The 20,927-nt window shown below is 40.1% G+C and overlaps 2 protein-coding genes across 3 annotated transcripts in view; both read right to left on the bottom strand.

Moving 5' to 3' along the window:
• Window positions 1-523: 523 nt before the first annotated feature.
• Window positions 524-20,927, bottom strand: part of Eps-15 (Epidermal growth factor receptor pathway substrate 15) — a 31,699-nt gene continuing 11,295 nt past the window's right edge. The window contains exons 1-7 of one of the 2 annotated variants that reach the window (XM_022846170.1): window positions 15,742-15,871; window positions 13,795-13,961; window positions 12,765-12,999; window positions 11,642-12,375; window positions 10,780-11,002; window positions 8,613-8,756; window positions 524-8,125 (exon numbers count right to left, since the gene is read on the bottom strand). In XM_022846170.1, the coding sequence (XP_022701905.1) occupies window positions 7,607-8,125; window positions 8,613-8,756; window positions 10,780-11,002; window positions 11,642-12,375; window positions 12,765-12,999; window positions 13,795-13,883 (1,944 nt within the window). In that variant the 5' untranslated portion in view covers window positions 13,884-13,961; window positions 15,742-15,871 and the 3' untranslated portion in view covers window positions 524-7,606. Of the gene's footprint in view, window positions 8,126-8,612; window positions 8,757-10,779; window positions 11,003-11,641; window positions 12,376-12,764; window positions 13,000-13,794; window positions 13,962-15,741; window positions 15,872-20,927 lie in introns of those variants that run through there. The other variant, XM_022846169.2, reaches the window with a different exon arrangement.
• Window positions 15,942-20,921, bottom strand: LOC111267730 (DNA excision repair protein ERCC-8). Its single transcript, XM_022846171.2, has 2 exons — window positions 19,013-20,921; window positions 15,942-18,378 (listed from the first exon to the last, which is right to left on the bottom strand). The coding sequence occupies exon 2, from the start codon at window positions 17,978-17,980 to the stop codon at window positions 16,727-16,729; it is 1,254 nt and encodes a 417-aa protein (XP_022701906.1). The 5' UTR covers window positions 17,981-18,378; window positions 19,013-20,921; the 3' UTR covers window positions 15,942-16,726.

Genomic DNA, 20,927 nt, shown 5'->3' with positions numbered 1-20,927 from the left:
AATTAATTCCAACTAATAAGGACAAATGGAGCGCATCGCGATGCTGCTATGACATCGTTTACATGACTCCTCTCGTATCAGTGAAATAAATGATGAGACGGGATCATATTTGAAGTTGGCTTAGACTAGCTATCATTCTAGAATTCGTTTTATCGTGTTCTAGCTTTGTTGAAAGTACCCGTCAATGTCTGATTATCCGACCTCAATATGCTGAACTATATACAGTGCATCTACGGGTTAATAACAATCTAATCCAGCAAAAACAATTCGATAGAACCAACAAATTTAAAGACCGTGATTCAACAATGTACTGCAGGTATTTTCTTCAGGCACAAGTTCTGACTTGTGTAAACATTTTTTTCTGCAAAGACCGGAGGCTCTCATTGGAAGGTATCCTTGCTTGGAGCGTAGCTTTTTCCGATGATATTGTATTCAACTGTTAGTACTCTCATTTGCTTCTGCTTTCCATGCTTCATTGCTTTTCTACAAACGAGGTTTACCAGTAGAGTAAGCACGCAGTATAGAGTTTTATCGCACTCATATATTGTAGCTAGTTGTTTATTTTGATATACCATAATCACCTGTTATTTCGACTCCAATCATCTGCATCAATTTTTTTTTGTTTTGTTGTTCCTGCATCATAATCACCGTCATCATAAACTGTGCATCATGCATTATTATTTTTCCTAACTCGGCTATGTCTTCTCCTTTTGTCTTACGCGGTACATTTAGCTAGCATCATAAAGAGTATTAGGTATTACTCACTTTGTAACTAGATTACTACATTCTTTACTCTGCAGCACGTTTGCATTATCGACACATTCCTCCGTTCCGTCTTTGTCATCATAGTAGAACATGACACACTTTTTCTCATTTCGCTTTCAACAATAATTCGCTGTGAATCTTCTGTGCACTTCCACGAAGGTGCAGTTTTATCCTTATCATAAAATGTTAATACCAGCAGCCATTTTTCTATTGCCACATACGTCAATGTCTTCTGAGAATCTGACATGGTACTGTCGCCCCATCTGTCCACTAATTTAAATCAGAACACTTAAACATAATGGAATATACAGCTGAATCTTAATCTTATTGCATTGTTTAGTCCGAACTTCTGCTGCAATACTGAATTGTAAATTAGTAGCTGTATTAGATCCTTGTTTTTCTAATTGAGTTTTTATTATTCATTTATGATGTTTAATTTTGTTCTGTACTCGGTACTTTCCTGTTTATGAACTGGGACTGAGAAACCTATGCGGTTTGCAGTGTTGCACAACACTTTATGTGAACTGATTTTGTTTCTGGGTAGTTCCTGTTACTCCGAGCTCGTCCTGTTCTGTGTGGAACACGATGCGTTTTCTATCTCTTACATACGACTTTGTTTCAGACGATTTTTTCGGGTATCATTTAATTTTTTTATTATTTATCTGACTACTTGTGAATGCTTCTAGATGTCGTTGCTTACTTGGTGTTTTTCGTTAATAATGGTTGTCCGAACGTAAATAAAGATTCGTCCGCGACCATACATCGGTGTGCGCTGCCCCCCGATCAAAGCGTTCATAATATTCACTTCTGTAATATGATCCGTCCTTTTTTTCGTCATTTCTTTCATCTATAGGCTAGAAGAGAGTGTGATCGGATTAAAATTTCAAGCCTGGTGGTTTACAATTATCTTTTCACGTCACGGCGTAGAAGCGGGAACTTCATTGTTAGGCGCCAAACCTGGTTTATCCTCGAAAGATTGGCAAAACCATGGACATATTTGTGATATCTTGTGAACTAAATTTTTTTTGCTTTTAGTTTAGCTGTTTGCTTTTCGCATATTTTTTTTTTCTGTTTAGGCTGATGCTATTGTTAATGATGGTTAATAATAGTTTGCTTTCTTCAATACCATCCACCGCGTCTATTAACCACGTGTGCGCTCAGTGTGTTATGTAGATTCATGCATCGTTCTATCGGTATCTCGAATTTATGGAAATGTATCTATTCGAGGCTTTATCTGTGATGTGATGTGATGTATTAGTCATTTTTTTTTTGTGATCGAGCACCACTTCGCAGATTGTTTTACGTGTATTTTAACCACTGATCGCCTATATCGGGGCGACATATTCTGTTATTTCTATTCAGCCTTTGTTCAGTCATGTATATATATATAAATGTATTCATATGTTAGCTTACAGTATGAACTAATTTTTATCAAGGTCGCTCATATTATTATATTTATATATTACTATATATATATATACTTTCATATATCTATATGCATGCATATTCTATACCTGTTTGTATTATATATACAGTCTATATAATGTGCGTGGAAGGGAAATAACGCGTGTGGCATCGACTTTGTCGAGTGGCATTACGTGCTTGAATACTTAATGCTGATGAATCCGCCACCGACGAAAAGGCATTCAACGAAGTTAGGTCCGTTGGCTATAAGTTGAATGAAAAAGTATATAAGGCTCAACGCCTTACGTGAACTGAAATTTGATCGTAGTCGTTTGTCTACTCGAATTCGTGTTGCGAAATTTCTGTTCAGATTTAGATCTTGGATGAAACAATACCATGACTAATCTTACAAACTCCGTAGAGTCAGCGGATCTAAGGATGATTTAATTAGCCAAAAGAACTCCAAATCATCTCTTTTGTATCTTTTGATTGATTTGATGGAACGCTTGTTGTCTGTGAAATACTCCTTAGTAAAATGTGGTACAATAAGGGTCTTCTCTGACAAAGCTTAACGCGAAGATTGTTTGGCCGATTTGTGGTTACGTTTAACAGGGCGAAATCATGGCCCACCGAAGTACTAAAGTTGATTTTTTTTGCATACTAAATATAAGGTAATATTAGTAACTCGCATTCCGAGTTTATTAATAAATTTAAATCCGGGGTTCCTAGTTAAAACCTTATTACATTTTATTAGGGTAACTGTTGGTCGATTTAATAAAGTAGGCATGCGTTTGCTTAATGCGCACACCATACTGACCTTTTAGAAGTTGGAAAATTTGACTTTTTAAGTTTGGTAAACAAACATCGAAAAATGTGTGGAAAGGATTTTTATTTATGCGTGATGCAGCGGCGCAAATTAATTTCGTTATGTTTTTGTGCCGGCACACATTTTGGCCTTCATATGCTATGTTTTTCTCAGATGTTCATAAACGTTGCTATACAAGTAAGTCACACATACACACCATAAGAGCATTTGCCAATATTTAATTGGTTCATGGGTGTAATTACGTAAATTATGTATTATATAATGTGTAAGCGAATATTCAAGAGATTTTCCCCAAGTAGCTGTAAATAACATACAAAAACCGATCACTTTCCACGGCGCTCGAAGTATGATAAAATGCCATACAGTTCATATACGATGATATGAATTGAGTACGTAAGTATGCCTACTACGAAAGGATGTACCGTAAAAGACAACGGGAAAAGAAAGACGGAAAAAGACAAACAACGTCGATGATATGATCGTATGTTATTGGCCAGTCTTAACAACAATGAGCATATAGTAGCCGATCTGATACACTGATGTCATTAGTGTGAAAATGTACAGTGCGCTGTTTTAAGTCAAGCCGGTCTAACGACACCGGTCGGAAGAAAAGCGAAACAAATCGCAATGCTAGTCTTTTCGTACCCTACCCCGTCACATTGTCACTCGCTCCTTGCGTAATGGATCAGAGTGAATCGTATCTTGTTTTTTAGGTCAAATGGACTAGAAAAGTTTACTGAAAAATAACAATGCGCATCATGCGCAACAACTGCTAAAAACTCGTGAATTGCTGGTAGTGATCCGTTTTGTCGCCTAACCATGATTCTATTTGCGTCAGTCTTCTATTAGTAGAATGTCCGTATTGCCCATAAGAGGCAGAAGCGGCTACGAGTTCGAGGATCAACAAACGAGTTCAAAATAATGAAAATAATTGGCAAAACATTAATACCAAGTACTTATAGATCCACTTATCGGTACTATCTAATACCGTACTCGGAGTTGACTATTCGAAGGTCGATGGGGGTATAGGGTTGTTTATTGTTATACCACGGGTCTTAGCCTTGTGGCACTTTAACATTAGCATTAGTATCTTCAATATGATTTTCAACTGATTCTTTTTCTGTCTTCATTGCCCTTTAATCGGACGACATCGAATTGTTTTGTAAGAATGTATGCTTTCTAAACGTTCGTGTATGTTATCGTTTAGAGACTAAATTTCGAATAATTGGTGGACGACACACGTCACCCGACGGCGCACCGAACTCGCATTATCGCATTTGACAATTTTCTTCTTTCTGTCACACGCTGCGGTATCGTTATTGAAAACACAGTCGATCTATTGTTTTCGAACGAGGGCATGCGCGCGATGATAGAACTGATATAGGATGTGAGGATCGAGGGAAAATCGATAAGCCGCATATTTTCTGCTCTGCTACATCGTTTTATATATATATATATATATATATATATAAGATGATTCTTTGTTTTCTTGTTTTTCATTTCCACTCACATATTAGCAGTATATAGGCAAACCTATGAGTACAGCGATATCGATATAGCTTGCAATTATCGGATGATGGGCTTATAGCTCACTGTGTACAGCTCAATCAACTTCACCTATCATGTGTTCTGTTTATAATGCTATAGCGAAATGTATTCGGCATTACCATGTTGATTACATTTAGTTTGGCGGTAGAAGGGGCACATCTGGGTAAAGGATTATGGTATTCACAAAGCGATTCTCTGCAGCATTTCGCTTTTTTTTTTCGTCAATATCGTCATTATATCGCTAGGATTATTTTGATATTAGGTATATTATTATCAATACTATTCCTACTATATTCGGTTTTGAAGCCGATATCATACCGACTGGAGATGATGTTATGCGACCACCTATACGGTGTTGTTGAGGGTCGTTAGCTACGTTTACGTAGCAATTTATGTATCTTTCGGCGGTTATCTTTCGTTTAATTTGTATGTAACTTCAGACTTCACTCGCTACGTCCATCCGAAGTCTTTCAGTGTTTGTATGTTGCTATGCTTCTAAACTACTGCAGTGGAGGGAGTTCACGCATCTCGGAGTGCGGTTGTGACATGGCGGCAGTATGCGGCAGGTGTTGTGGAGTCTGGTAATGTGCTCTATGAAGAATCTCGTGAAGGTCGGGACGACTCAGGAAGTTTTGAAACACTTGCTGAAGCGGATATCTTGGCGTAGCACCGCAGTCATCCCAGTACCGGCCTGGTTTAAGGACTGTTGGAGCGCTACTGGCCAGCATGTTTCCAGTTAAGTGGATTCACTTGCAATGAGCCTTTTTTGTGAACCGATCGAGTTCGACTAGTACATGTAACTGACCCACAATGGCTGTTCGTGTATTTAATTCTTAAACGTCTGAAGTATTTTTTGCAAGCCATGTCTGTCGCACCTTTGTTGAAACGTTTCTGCAATAATTATGATATCATTGATACTGGGTCTTCTGTTTATGATTAGCCAAAGAATACGTAAAGATATAGATAATTTCTTAACAACCGCAATGTGTATTTTTCCACGTCTTTGTCTGTTGTTTCACAATCATGTGTGGTCATTTTCCGATTTTCTATCGTAGGCCCTAGTTCTAGAGCTGCTGTTGTGTTACATCACATTATCACTGTTATACGTACAGGATTCTCATATGTTTTATATCCTATAACTGAATACAGGTCATGCAAGAAGCTATGCCAAGACCTCATGATAAGGCCGTTTGATTAAACTATATTATTGTGCCGTACGCATACTGTACAAAAAAATACCCATTATTCACGATTTGTTCTTACCATAGTCTCAGAGTATCCTTGGCATACACAGATGTCACGGAAATGGCAAAGCTACTAAATGGGCTAATGTAGGACTAGCCAGTCACTGACAACAGAATAGTGCTGGTATTTCAAAGTTCGAAAAGTGGATACACTAAGAATTCTATAGCATCTCTTTGATCAACGTTTCGGTCGCAGGCATGTTCATAAAGCGTGACAAAGCCAGCACAAAGCCGGTAGTAGCCGGCTATCATTTCACTAACTTCATCCGCATGAACGATACCACGAAACGTTTCGTTGCGTTTCGTAATTCGTTTGTTTCAAAAACGCGACGATTATTCGCGTTAAATTTGCGTCAGTACAGCAACATATCTCTATCCAGCTTTGAGCGCGCGGCGGAGGTACGCTATCGAATATTCAATAAACGAAACGCACAACAAACATCAGATAACACGAGCCGTAAAGCGATTCGCGACCAATATGCAACGTTTAACGATAATCGGGTTCTGAATTAATATAGGCGCTGGGTAGAAAAACCGCCGGTGGGATTATAACATACACAAATATATACATATAAATGGGCAAATTCGGCGAAGTTAGCCAAAAATATTGCCGATATATATATGGTGATATCAAGTATCGAGAAAGACTTGCAGTAAACGAAAAGATTTTTCTGAGCCTTTCTTCAGAAGAATAGACGCCAAGGCGACACAGCTAATCGGATCTTTCTTTTTTTATATCTGAAATATTCTACATTCTCGAAAGTGGTCCATAATTCTTAAGGCGCTTTTTTGAAATTATTTGTTTATTAAACGAATAGCTGATTATTGAATAATTGAGATTAAACAAAAAGCACCTCAATACGCCATTAACCTCAAGGTCGGTGTTTTCATCATCTTGCAGCAATTAACCTTTACGATTATAAACGATGGGCGCGCAACAGTAGCCCAATTAAGCTGCGATGCCAACAACATAGTCAGACTTTAGTTGGTTCTGCCACATTTATTTTTTTATGTTCACGCCTGTTCAGCAAAGTCACAAGTGTTTCTGCGAGCTTACGTGACTAGGTGTGTCTTTGCTAAACATGCGCGGAGGCGCATTTGAATTAAAGGCGTCTTCTTTCTTACATCGACTTGTCGTTCGTGTCTTAGGCACGTCGTTGTCAATTTACCTCGAACCGTTATCATTGCGCATGCATCAATCAGGTATCGATCGTTTCCACTGAGTCCATCTTGTTATCGTTCACCCGTTTCTTCGGCACTGTTGTGTGTGTATCTGTGTGGTTCAGATTCACAGATTCACTACAGAAGATAAGATCGACGAATTTTCCGTTTTGCGTTTTTGGCCATGTTTTTCTTTCGCATCGTAAATTTGCTTATATTTATGATAGAAATTAATACTTTCATCATTTTTAATTCATCAAGTGCCTATCAGTATCAACTGGTAGAGCAAATATTGTAGTTGCGCAAGTTGCAGTTTTAAACTTTTGAATATCTATGCGCGCGGGCATAAATCAGGCGAAAATCTTTCCCAGGCAAGGACCTATCCTACTGCCGAAGAATCCATTGCTGGCTATCATAAGAGAGGCCGTCGATTTTGGTTTTATCCTTTGATTTCATTTAATCCAGCACTTTTATTATCGCACATTATGTCGTCTCCATGCATTACCATCTTGCGATTGTTGCTAGCCATTTCATCGGCCTCCCTTCCTGTTTACTCGAACAATACTTATGATACAGCACGATGTAGAAATGAACTACTCTTTCTTCAACGTCATCGTTAACTTAAGCATTCTTCTATTTAGCTGGTATTGTTACTTAATCAGAACGCACTGGCACCAAACGCGTCAAAGTTGGCAAAGCCGTCACTGCTTTGTTGCGGCGCAACTGCTGAGGCTTCTCCGGTCGGGGCAAACGGATCGTTGCTAAAGCCACTAGAAACTGTCACAGATGTGGGTGCAGGTGGAATAGGTGGAGCAGGTGCCGCCCTAGTGGGCCCCTGGGGCCTGCTGGGGGGCGCTGGCCTGGGCGGGGGAGCTCTACTATTACTACTTCCTCCCTTCGATTTAGGCGGCAAAGCAGGTGTTGGGCTTGCTCTTGACGTCGCGAATGGGTCTTCGCCAAAGGGATCACTCGCCGCATCTCCTCCCGTTGACGGTACGGCGAATGGATCCTGATCACCAAACGAATAGGTCGAACGAACCGGCTCCCCGGTTATGGCAAATGGATCTTGTCCGGCAAATGGATCTTGCCCTCCGAAAGGGTCCGAAGAAAAGCCTGCCTCCTCAGCGAGCTTTGCCATGGCGGCCTCGTGCCGCTCGTTGAGCTCCTTCATGGTCGACTAATGGAAAAATATCGAGAGGTTCCGAAAACCCGAAGTTAGATGAATATGTTTGGGTATGTAGAAAAAAAATAGATTTCACAGAAAGAAGCCAGATATTGAATTAAGGCGGTAGGACCGGGCACAAGACTTCGAACAATTTTCATTTGTAGGGGCGTATGTTACCAAATGAATCAGGCGGAAGCTATTTATGAAATATGTAGCCTAAAGTAGCTAACTGCTAAATGGTAAATACGTTTGCATATTTAGTAGACGAATGTGAACAATTGATATATTGTGAAAGCAGCAGATGAAATGGATTTGGAGCAAAATTGAATAAAGTAAAATTAAAAGAGTATGTAAAAATGACGTAGTTTGAATGAGCTATGGTTTCTTCGAGGTTTATGTTGAAGGTACCTATTAAGGCAGTTTTATTAACAAATGTTTAGCAAATTTTCTGACATTCGTTTTGTATGCCTACTATTCTTTTGGTTCAGAAAAGACTCACCTTTTGTGACTCAATCTCTTCTTGGATCTGTTTAAGTTCCTCGGCCATTTCAGCTTCTTTGGGGTCCTGTTGGTTCATCGACTCCTCAATCTGCGCTTTTTCCTCTTCAAACGTCTTTCGTAGCTGTGCCACTTTTCCTTTTTCCTGCAAAACGACAGTAAAAGTGTACAAGGAACAGTCAGTGATATAAACAACACAGAAAAATCTTTTGTTTTGCATTCTTTTTGATTGTAAACTCCACGACGGTGCAGCATCAGTATGCTTGCTGACAAACTTGGAGAAACACGGAGGTAACTTAGATTCAAACGGCTGTAGATCTTTGATCCCGAAGTAAAAATCTGTAAAAAAAAACACTATTCTTTTTTTCAGTCTCTCCAAATTACTTGTATTGAGCCCCAAACCTAACATAAACTTGAAGCAGTGCTAAATGAGTATACCAGGATCTGTCGTCAAAGAAACAACTGACAGTCAGCTATTGAAAGAGTTTACGTGTATCTGGCTTCTGTTGAAACTTTCCAGAAATTAAGTCTTTTGCACGTCGAGAGGTATTCCATCTACGACAATAAAGTACTTCACAAAGTAGCCAATAACATTTACATCTGAATCTCTACGATACCTAAGAACAAGTTTCGGGTTCGACGTTATTCAGACACGCTTCTCAGGCTGTCCGCTCGGTGCGGTTCACGTCGACCGGAAACTAATATTAAATGCTGATGATTAGTTCCGTTCTGTATTTCAACACAGATTCTAGCGAAAAGTACTTCAATGAAGTCTTAACACCGAGAAATGCCACTACAGGAAACTTGAAAAGCAATGAAGCTAAAACACGTTTTTTTTAGATTGATTGCGCCGAGCGTTTTATTGGACTACACTAGAGTAGAGGTCTATTCTTGCTTGAATGAGTACGTAGTCTGAAGCAAGCTTGGAAATGACGCTCACTGCATTAAGCGTATCCTTTTGCTTGTATAAAATAGCAATGTATCCGCCCCCCGTTACGAGGGCGGTTATGACGCATCAAGAAGCATAATTGTGAAAGAAAGATGCCTATCTCATGCACACCCATCTAAAGAAATCTGGGAAAAACAAGGTCAATCATATCGCATTTTCTAACGCCAGCTATATACCTTTATTTAAATTGATAAACCTGTTCTGCTCTTTCGACATCTTTCGCATCCAGCATAATGACTTGGTACTCTGTACTGTTACGACCAAACATGATCATTTAGCGTATTTTTCCCACAGTTTTACGAAACAAGGCAGTGTACAATGTAAAATGATACTAAATTCTGAACAATAGGATTTTGGTATTTTCCTATCTCAGCCTTTTTCGAAAAGTGCCCGCGCCACGGCAATAGGTAAGGGGTGCGCAAGTAAAAAAAATATCTTGCTGAATACAGAAGTAATCTAGTTTAGTGAAAAAAATTTTGAGAACTTAATGTCGAAACAAGAAGCCATAAGTTAAAACCAAAGAACTAATGTGTAAAAAGTTGAAAGCCGATGGCGGAAGGTTAATAAAAAAAAAAAATATCCTGAATAACCTCGAGTCCGAAAAGCAGCACACGAAAGTATTCCGGGTTTCCAGGAACAAACCCCTCATGTTACAATAGACGAGATTAAGCGCCTAAATTAGGCCGGGAAAACTGCTGAAAGAGCCAGAATTTCCTGTTGGGTTACTAAGTTCATGGTTTAAGAGGTGTCCTATTATTGTGAAGTGTTTCTTTAGGAAAGAAGGAATTCCTGAGGAAAAACTAGAGGAGTGGTCGCCTTTATCTTTAGAGATAATTTCCATAGTAGGTATTCTTCACGAGAAGCCATTTTTTCGTAAAGTACCGTCTGAACGACTCCGCGAAAAAATCGATTGCTGTAAGAGGCTCTATATAGTTTCCGGAAAACCACTCGGTTGCAAAACTCCAAAAGTGGTAGAGTGAAGTAACAAAAAAAAGACCTTTGACTACGTAGTTTCAGGTAGGTATGTCTGTCCTAGATAACTGGCCGGGCTACTCCCATCAGCGCAGAACAAATTAAATATCTGTTTATGCCCGGTTTCGAACATTAAATCTACCACCTTATAAGTGTTTCTAAGTTTAAAAGTAAGCAAAGAAGTTAGCATTGAACTATTTCACGGAGACAAAAAACATTTCGAACTTATTTCTCGAGCGTCACTTACGTCAGTCAACTGGGCCTTGGTTTCAGTGAGACGTTGTGCGAGGGCTCCCTTTTGTACGCCGAGCTCTGCCAATTTTTTATTGGCTTCACGTTTCTGCAACTCCAGCTGTCGGAGCATCGCCTGGAGCTGTTCGAGTTCTCGTCGCGCGGCCGCAACTTCGGCTTCTCGACGTTTTGCTTCCGCTTCGACACCGTCGACTTCCTCTTGAATGATACGTTTTTCACTGCATTCCGCACGTAACACAAGCATGTACCAGTGTTTCTATGTTGGTAACATTAAATCCCATTTTCGAGGTATATATTTTTTTGAGGTAAAGATATTAGAAGATTTTTCTATGACACCACATATTTGACTAACTGGGGAATCTGAATTGCTCATCTAATCCTATATTTTATTTGTTGTACTACATGTTTAGCTCCATACGAAAAATCAAATTTAGATATTAGGCAGATATCGTCATTACTGTATTATGTTGAAACCAAAAACAGTTCTTATGCAAGCTCATGCATGCCAACCAGGTTTTTTGCTACAACTGCATTTAATAACCTACTGCTTTCAATTGTAGCCAATAATAACTTTCTTTTCTAATACATGAGCATATTTCAACTTGTGGAAAGTTTGAAGTTCACCTAACTCGTATCACAGGTTCTGTACATACACACGGTCACCAATCAAATCTTGTTTTATCATTTTCAACAACAGTTTTTGCCATTTAAAGCTGAGACTTCTTAATTCTATGGAAGGTAATACATTCACTCCATTGCCGAACGCTTTTATTGTAGCATTAAACTGAAAACACAGTGAAAATCATGCTGATAATGTAAAGGTCGTACTGAAAGTAAGTAGTATCAGAATCACTCACGTCTGAAGCTGACGGATCTCTTCATTTAGCGCGTCGAGCTCTTTATTCCCGGTCGGCTTGTTACGCTCTCGCAGTTTTTCATCTACCAAAATCATGGCTTGAATAAACTGGCCACTGTTTAACCGTCCAGTCTGTCCTGTATCCACTGAACCCCAGATGAACGCAAGGTCCTGTTGCGGCAAACCGGTGTCAAGTAAGGTCTGTTTACAATCAGCGCCGTTGACTAGGCCGTCATTGTCTGTATCTAGTCGCCGAAACAGTTTTAGGTGCTTTTCTCGCTCGAGGTCCATCATCGTCTCGCCGTTTGGTAGCGTTGGAGATCCGGCCTTAACTGGAGGCATCGACACGGTCGGGGGTGAGTTAGCGCTGGGCGCCACCTGAGGTGGAGTAGGCGTCGCGCCATTGTTCGTGGCACTCGTAGGCACCGGCGAGGGTGCAGCGGGTGCAGTGTAGCACGAAGGTATGGGGTTTGAAGTAGCAGCTGCGTTGTTCGCTTGCTGTGCCAGCGGTGACAAAGGATCGACGACTGTGGTTGTGGTAGTTGGCAGAGGTTTTGTCTTGACGAGTTGCGGCGGTAAGGACATCGGTATTGGGGCATTCTCCCTGAGCGCCTTAGAAACCAAGTGCATGCTGACCACGAACTCATCTATATCGAGCGATCCGTCCTGATCTTGATCCGACAAGTCCCATATCCGGCCGAGTACATCGACGGGTAACTTGGAGTTTAGCATTACCTGATTGGAAAGAGGAAAGAAAGGATAGAAGGTTAATACTAAAAAACACGGATATCAACGTAGACACGTACAGGGTAAAGCAGTGTGTTTTTAAGTGCTGCTTTGGATCACAAGACTTAACACGGTAGTGTTCTGTGTTGTGACCCTACTTTTTAGTCCAGGAAATTGTTCTTCAAGTCAGAGACACAAAATGCCTCTATCATAAACGTTATACGGAAGATCTGTATTTCTCGTAGAAATTAACATTTATATGTGAATGTCCTTTGATAGCCGGTTTTTTTTTTTCGTTACTATTCAAACAGGCTCACCCTTATTGATCACATCTAACAAAACACGAATGATTGTATAACCGGTCAAATGTCCATTTCGATCCCTTCTCAATCCCCTACCGGTTTCACTTTGTTTCCCGGAAGTAGTCCATTTTGTGGTCCGAGAGTGTGGAACATTTGCTCATATTTCGCTCGGTTTTCAGGCTGAATCGACCAGTCGATGGCGGGTGGCGTGTTGAGAAGGCGCGGCGCAGGTGTTTCAGCTTGTATTAACGCGGCCTCAGAGGGGGTCACGTTGGACTGGGCCAGTGCTATGAGCTTGAGTGCAACGAAAAAGCCATACCGATCTAAAAACCTGAAAGAGGCCGCAAGGTTTCACCAAAAATAAACGAAACGACTCGATAAGTACGTAAATCTTGGGTTGGATTGTAGGTAGTAGATGTTGGAGTTGAAGTAAAAATAAACTGCCTTATTATAAAATACTACCTGTGTAACATGACATGCTGCAGTGGCGAGCCCGTTTGAATGATACAAAGCTGTTTATGGAGAAGGAATTAGATAGAATAGTCAGACATATATTGTTTCACTTAAGGAGCACATGCTGAATTTGGATGTTCGATTAACAAGGGCACTTATGAAGCCCGTGACTTTTTTCGTATTATTTAACTGCTTCGTTTTGATACATGCCCGTAGGTTAACAACATAAACGTCAAGTGAATTGGAACAAATCTATCACAATCAATGCCCTTTTTGAGCAAGAATCTATTGAAGAACCTAGGTAAGCCCAACGACAAGTAAACTTAAATCTAATCAGCACGAATTAATCAAAGTATAATTGGCACAAATATTTCAGTCATCGCATATTGATTTGGCCTAGGTGCCAGTATTTTAGGATGTTAGGAAATAAAAATAATGGTGACGAAGCCACATTTCCACTCGAATTTCCGAAAAAAAAATTAAAAGATGCAAGCGATCTAAGAGAAAGCGTAACACGTTGCGAATGATTGTCAACAATTTAGCTCAACTGATTCCCTCCCTTCCTCTCTAAACGAAGGAGGTCAAAAGTGTGTTACCACCATATAAACCCCTTGAATTGAACAAAAAAATGAATCAAGTCATAGTTTCTACCTTCTGAACACCTTCCACTCACCCTTTTTGATCCGGATCTGCCAGTTCCCAGATATCTCTAAGTATACTATCTGGAAGCGCACTTCGCTTGAGGAAAGCGGCTGCCTCCATTGCCTCAATATGGTTGACTCCGGCTGGGTCAATTTGCTGGTAGAGGGCATCGTAAGCCGCGAGGTGCGGGCCGACCAGCTGAAATATGATCGGTAACATCAACACAATAAAGTTATTTTCTTTATTCACATGAATTGTGCAGTATTTATGCATCATGACATGACGACTCTAAGCATTGGCCGCTACCAATCGCTTTTCGAGGCTTCGCCAACGCCTAGAACCATCGCGAAAATTAATATAAACTAAGTGTACGAATTCGAAAACGCGGATTGGGTGGCGAAGAAACGGTTTTTCACCTATTTTTTGGACAAAAGTGAAAATGCTGCAAGATGCAGAACATTAAAGGATAGGTATTATTGCATCATCTGTATTATGATAGATAGTTCGATTCTATCTAGCCAACATGCTTAAAAGTTGTTCCTTTAAAGCTTTTAAATAGATTGTTTCACAACTATCGCTGACAACTTTGTTTTAACATTACTGTACAAACATGTTTTTCTGACACTACAGTTCACCTATAGTGAGTAAGAATGAAAACTGGAACTTAAACACGAAACATGCGCGTCGATTGATGAGAACCATCTACCATTTTTCAGATTACACCGTAATCCAATCATGAGAAACGTCTCTGGTTTTTAGGCAAAAAATTGTGGCAAGTAATTTTTACATTCCTCCATTGAAACTAAATTATCATTGCTAAGGGAGCTATGTAAAGAAGGATGACAGTCTGGTGGTGCGAAATATCGGGTGTATGACGGTGCGCTGAAATTTTTCATCTGAATTTTATCGATTTTTTCCACGTAGCTAGAGATGTATGTGTTGTGACATTATTATACTGGAAGACAACAAGTTCACAAGTTGGGGTCAATTTTTTTGTTGTATTTGGTCAATTGTTGGACAGATACGGTTCCGAATCGGTTTGCTTACAAGGTAAGGTAGCTGCAACTTCTAATGCACGATACTTTTCTAATCATATTAATAAACACATCGTACTACATACATTGACGCCACTCTGGGCTTTGTCACATTTTTTTTTTCATTTTCACAATATTGTTCTATGTGATCTACTTTGAATTGCCTGTAATCAGCCGCGTTAGAAGTGAGGGTTTTCAGAATGAAATACAATTGATCTATTCGTCAATCCATGTGGCATCCTTTTTTTTATAGGCGGCTTTTTTCGAATAGTTTGAAACTGTTTGGTGGTGAATGTTTAGTTTTTTGGATATATAATGGCTAGCCATATGTTATTCTTGGTCAGTTTTCGTGATGATTTTATCAGCTTTTTCCGTACTTAAGCAAGCGCTACGAGAAATATCTAGCTTAACCATCTCATCCGATAACTCGTCTCATACGTCTTTAAGGCGCTCTATATCAAGTCTGAATAAAGGCATTTTAACAATTCTAGCACGTTTAGTACAGTCAAATCTCAGCTTTCAGACGACACCAACACGACTCATATTGTCTTGAGACATGTGACTTTAAAGGCTAGTTTCTTCAGAACACCGCAATATTTGACATACAATGAGGAGAATACCTCGTATCCGCAATAACTTGCAAGGCCATTAAACATTTTTTCTAATCTAACATCAACATTTTCGTTATGGTGCTCGACATTGAATTAATCAACAGGGCAAAAAAAGCCACGGCTTGCTTGCTATCTAACAAAAAAAAAAAAAAAAAAAAAACGAGGTTTTATAGTTCAGCATAGAAACGGTAATTTAGGTGCCTATGACGCCGTTTGCATTCCGAGTATCTGTATACGTGTATATGTATGTACATGTGAGTAGTTTTACAGGGAGAGAGAACATGCAAAAACTGTGTTATTTTAATTTTATAGAAATAGAATCAAGTGCACGACCTTAACTAATTTAGCCGACGAGCTGATGTAGTCCAGTTGTTAGCGTTTCCATGTTTGGAAGTTTGCCGGGGCTATGTGTTTGTAGATCCAACTGCAGCTATTATTGGACCATTGGTAGTATAGATTGCTGCTGGTGAATTAACTAGCAAAAAGAGAACGGACTAGAGAGCAGTGAAATAAAATAAAGAAGAAAGCAAAACTGAATTTTCGTATAGCTCCTATCGAGAGCCGTTTATTATCATAGACACTAGCAAGTAGGCATCAAGAATTAGACAACAGTTATTGTGAGCTCTTTAGGTATAAAAGAAATGCAGTTGTCTAAGTTTTCCTACGTGTAGCAGAGTCAGTTAAGGCATACAAGCTGTCCATCAGTATTCTATTTTTTCCACACAGGCGATGTAAGATGGAAATACATAGTCGTATACAGGAACCTAATATCTAGTGTTTGCTTTTTTGTACATATTTAATATAGAAAATATATCCTATATGTAATATAGAAAAGTAGAATTTTGTGAAGGACATCGCAAGATGTTGGATAGATTTCTACGCCCTTTTACTATGAGGTCTATTCGCATATTTTCTCAACATTTAGACGTATACACTATATATATCAGATATGGGTGATTGTATACCAGTGAATACAACGACAGCTCAAAATCTCGCGCATTTTTTTAACCATTTGTTCTGCTTGTTTATTGTTCGTTTACTTTGTGTTAAAAATTTGTCTCTATTTTCATCAGATGATCGCAGAAAGTTTGAATTATAGGATTCTATTCCCTTAATTGAAATTTTGTTTGAGACTTTTTCGAACATTTTCGGTGTAAAGATAAACCTCTTTTGAGTTCTTATTGTCTAAATTTTTTGCATTTATGTATATAATAGGACAAGTCACTTACAAAATTATATTAGGTAACTTCGCGCTAATTGTCTTCTATTTATTCACTGACACCTGTAAATGACACACAAACTAATTGATTAGAGTATACTATCTCATGGGTCCGTTGTCATCCTCGTCGCTACTCCAGTTATCTTGTGTGACAACAGATAGACCCTGCCTAGGCTTTCTGGTAGCTACTCCGGATTCCTCTTGTTGGATGTACCCCTTCTGATTGGCTTCTTCATCCAACAAATCCGTCGAAGTCCACAGCAATATATTACGATCACTGCCAGCCGAATACAGTCTGTTGCTGAATGAACAGTATTCCACAGCGTTCACCGAATTGAAGTGGCCGGTCAGATCTATGAGTTTCAAACCGCTGGTAAGATCAAATATTTTCACAAGTTGATCCGATGGAACAATCACCATCGGCGGTGAAGTGTCCGTGGTCATTGCAATCTTGACACCTTTCAGTGCGTGACACTTCACGCGACCGAAGTTGATCTGACGATTCTTCGCCAACGCTACGTCCCATAACCGAACGGCGTTGTCCTCACCGAAAGTCACCAGTCCAGTGCCATCTGGAGTGAACTTTAGCGAGACGAGGCGTCCGTCGTGTGCTTTTCGATGGGCACCCCTTCCTTTGCCATCGCTATGCACGTCGAGTGCTGTCAAATGGCCTCTCGAGTAGCGAATGTCCCACAGTACACATTTGCCGTCGCTACCACCGGTAACACATATGTTCTCACAGGTGGGCGACCAGGCCACTGTGAGCAATGTGCCTCGATGGGCACCGGACAGTTGATGGATCTTCGTTCCGACCCGCAGATCCATGATCTGCGCATATGGATACTCGGTAGCAAAAAGGACCATCTGTGAATTGAGCGATGACACATGGTGGCGATAAATTCGCCGCTCCATCTTCTGTACTAAGACCGGCCTCAAACGGTTGGTATCCCACAATTTAAAATTACGATCCATACCCGATGAAGCGAAAACGCCTGTGTCCAGTGGCCACCATTGTATACTCTCCACACTGAACTCGTGACAATGCCTATTGCTTTTGTCGATCCGGCACACGACCTTTAGCGTTCCACCATTGGAATGCTCGGTTGGATCGACTTCGTGCGTGTCATGAATGAAAATCTGGCCTGAAGCACCGGCCGATAACAAGTACCTGCCCTCCACAGGATCAAGATGGAGCGTATTCACCGGAGAGCGATGGCACCGTTCAACGTCTAAGCTTTTTGACAGACAAAGTTCAGCGATTTTGCCAGCCATCTGAGTTCTGCTAAAGGTCGCTGCTGATATGCAGCCCCGTTGAAGATCGTAAAGCAAGTTTAACCTACTGTCGAACCTCATTGTAAGGCGTTTATCCTAAGCTTAGTCTAGTTCTACAGCGAAAGTTTTCTGAGTAAAGATTGTTGTGGAAGAACACAGCTCAAGTCGACCTTCAATCAACTGCCCTACAATTTCGGTAGATAGTATCACTGAACAAGTAACATGCTGCGACGGTTTGACGTGAAATTCGATCGTGACCTACAATCAATGCAGTCCTGCAATCCGCACGTCGATATTTAACGGGAACACTCTATACACATTAGCATATATAGACACATCTGCTATACAGGCTCCAACCGTAATACGGACACGCTTAGAACGTTTTGTAACATGTACTTTGTCTCGGAGAAATTCCAGTCACGAACTACAGGTGCAAATACCGGTACATTTTGCAGGTGGCCATGAACCAACGAGAAGAGCTGCAATCGTTTCAATAATTTTGTTATATGTCTAAGCTAAACTACCCATTGCAAGCCACCACTCAGTAATTGTCACTAGCCATGAGGCAGGTTGACGCCCATTGACCAACAATTATTAACTGGCACTAACGCTGAAAGAGTTAGACAAAAGCCTTCGCGTGTAATACCGTCATCCAGTCACTAATACACCGTATGCCATGATAAACATATGAGTCTATTGCATTTTCGAATTCGAATCTCTTTCAGACAGTATACGCGAAGGATGACGACAACAACGGTGTCAGCTAAGCTCTATCACAGCAGAACCGAGTCGAATGATGCAACCCGACTTTCGCTCCTACATTAGAACGAACCATGGCATGTCAATTTCATTGTTTCTCCTGCATATCATCGCTTTTATGGTGTATCATAATTTTCATGGCAAATCATCATATTCTTTCATTTTTACTATATTCGGTATCTGTTCTAAGCGAAGTCAGGAATCCATTTCAGCATCACCCATCTGCCCTTAGCGAAATACATGTGTCGAAAACTTGACAACGTATAACAAAAGATCTCCCGCTTTCGTTAACTTAGACAGTTGACTACCGTTAGTACTACAACGCCGCCCATATTTCTATTGGAGAAATCTTACAGGACACGCCGCGAACTGTCCATCGTTACTCCGCTTATACAGAAACAGTCACCGAACATCAGCAGTTTAATTTGGATGGCGTCTGCTCTAATATTTACCAATAACTGATACATGAGTGAGTAACAACACAAATCTACTGCCTATTATGAGAACAGTTCTTTACAAGCTAAAATAGCGCATGATGGTATTAACAGAAGAGATGCACGATACGGCTGGTGAAACGAAGAGCGGAAAGTCGTTGCTGCTGTTCTACCTATTACATTAGGCCGATAAATAGAAAGCAACGAGCATGACACAACAGTAGTCAAAGAAAAGCATTCGCTCTACAGATAGTGGACCTGCACTCTGCCCCAGTATATCTACGAAAGCGCTATTGAAAGAGTTTAAAATACGCAAATAGGTTGTAAGGTGGATAGGGCCTAAGCCGCCGTTTAAGTTCACGCTCGGCAGTAGCAATGACCAGCGCTAGAGATTACCGGCCTGTTGAGGCCTGTTCCAAATCAACGTTGTACCTGCTACCAGCACAACTGCTGCGGCTCTAATGAACAAACAAACTGGTTCGGCAAGGGAGAACGCATTAATATCACTAGTATTTGTATATACCATCAAATCAAAATTATTTTAATCGTATCGCGTTTAAAGAAAAAAAAAAATGTGAGAAATCCATGTGTGCGAGTGACCTTTTTCTGTTATATGCTGTGGCCAGTTCAGTCAGTACTTACGCCTGAATGAAACGTGAAAATAAGCGTTAATTGAGGCGGAGGAGGTTCTGCATTTTATGCTTAGGCGTCACCGGCGTCACCCAAATAATTTTGTCTAATTTCATAACCAAGAAGTTTCTTGCCTAGAATTGCGCATTGGTTTGACCACTGAATACAAGAACTTTGAATAGTTTCAGAGCATTAAAGTCACAGATTCTTCCCGGCTCACCTCACTTATGATTAAACGTTTTCATCTAAGTCTCGTATTATTTAACTTCGGTTTGTACAATACGCCAGCCAGTGATAATTATTTGAATAATATATGTAAACATATATATAAGCTCAGTATATTTTTAGGCCTTGAAGACTATTAAGAAGAATGAGACCACCGGAGAAAAAGCGTGTGCGTCACATTTAAAATGAACGTTTCTAAAGGAAGACTGATTTCTTGAACAAACTTGGCGTCGCTGGTTGTTAGAGGTAATTCAAAGTGTTGCCCAGGACGTACGAACTGGGTCGAGCATATCACGAGGCGGTACATGTGTTGCCTATTGCCAGATGGGTTGCCGTGGACATTGTTCCTATGTTAAACAATTTACTATTGATTAGCAAATCAAACACGAAGTGAAATTAACCGCATTATTGATGCAGCGTTTACAAGTAATAAGGAAGAACATGAATAACTTTTCTCAGAACGTGTCGACGCTTCAAAGGTGTCCGTTGAATTCCAAGCTCAAAATGCTGTTATATATGCTTATGATTTATTGCGTAAACAAATCACTCTTCTATCTGTTCTGCTTTGTTTCGAGTGCTCCATTCGTCCCACACTCAGAAGAGGCTCGATTATGCTAAGTATTTTCGAGTGACGCGTTAATATATAAACAAAAGTATTCTTGTTCTCATATTTTTAATTATATGAAAAATGACTGTCTAAGGCAATGCCTAACGTCAGAGGCCAATCAAAACACAGCCATCTCTAGTATCTGTAGTATAGTTATGTGAGTTGATCTGTGATAGAGTAAGATGAGCATCCGAGAGACATTCAATCTTAGCCTGTATAGAGCCGTCTGTCTCGTCGTAGTCCACGAACAATGCAAGCAATTTCCACGTTGCGAATATTAAGTACCATTTTGAATGTGTCGTCATAAGTCGCAGATACGTACATCAGTTTTCACCTACATGTGCATCCTGTTATTACAGATGTGTAGCTTGTA

This window comes from Varroa jacobsoni, unplaced genomic scaffold (genome assembly GCF_002532875.2).
Source record: "Varroa jacobsoni isolate VJ856 unplaced genomic scaffold, vjacob_1.0 scaffold_1214, whole genome shotgun sequence".
Taxonomy (NCBI): Eukaryota; Metazoa; Arthropoda; class Arachnida; order Mesostigmata; family Varroidae; genus Varroa; species Varroa jacobsoni.
This window is presented reverse-complemented; position numbering and strand designations above follow the sequence as displayed.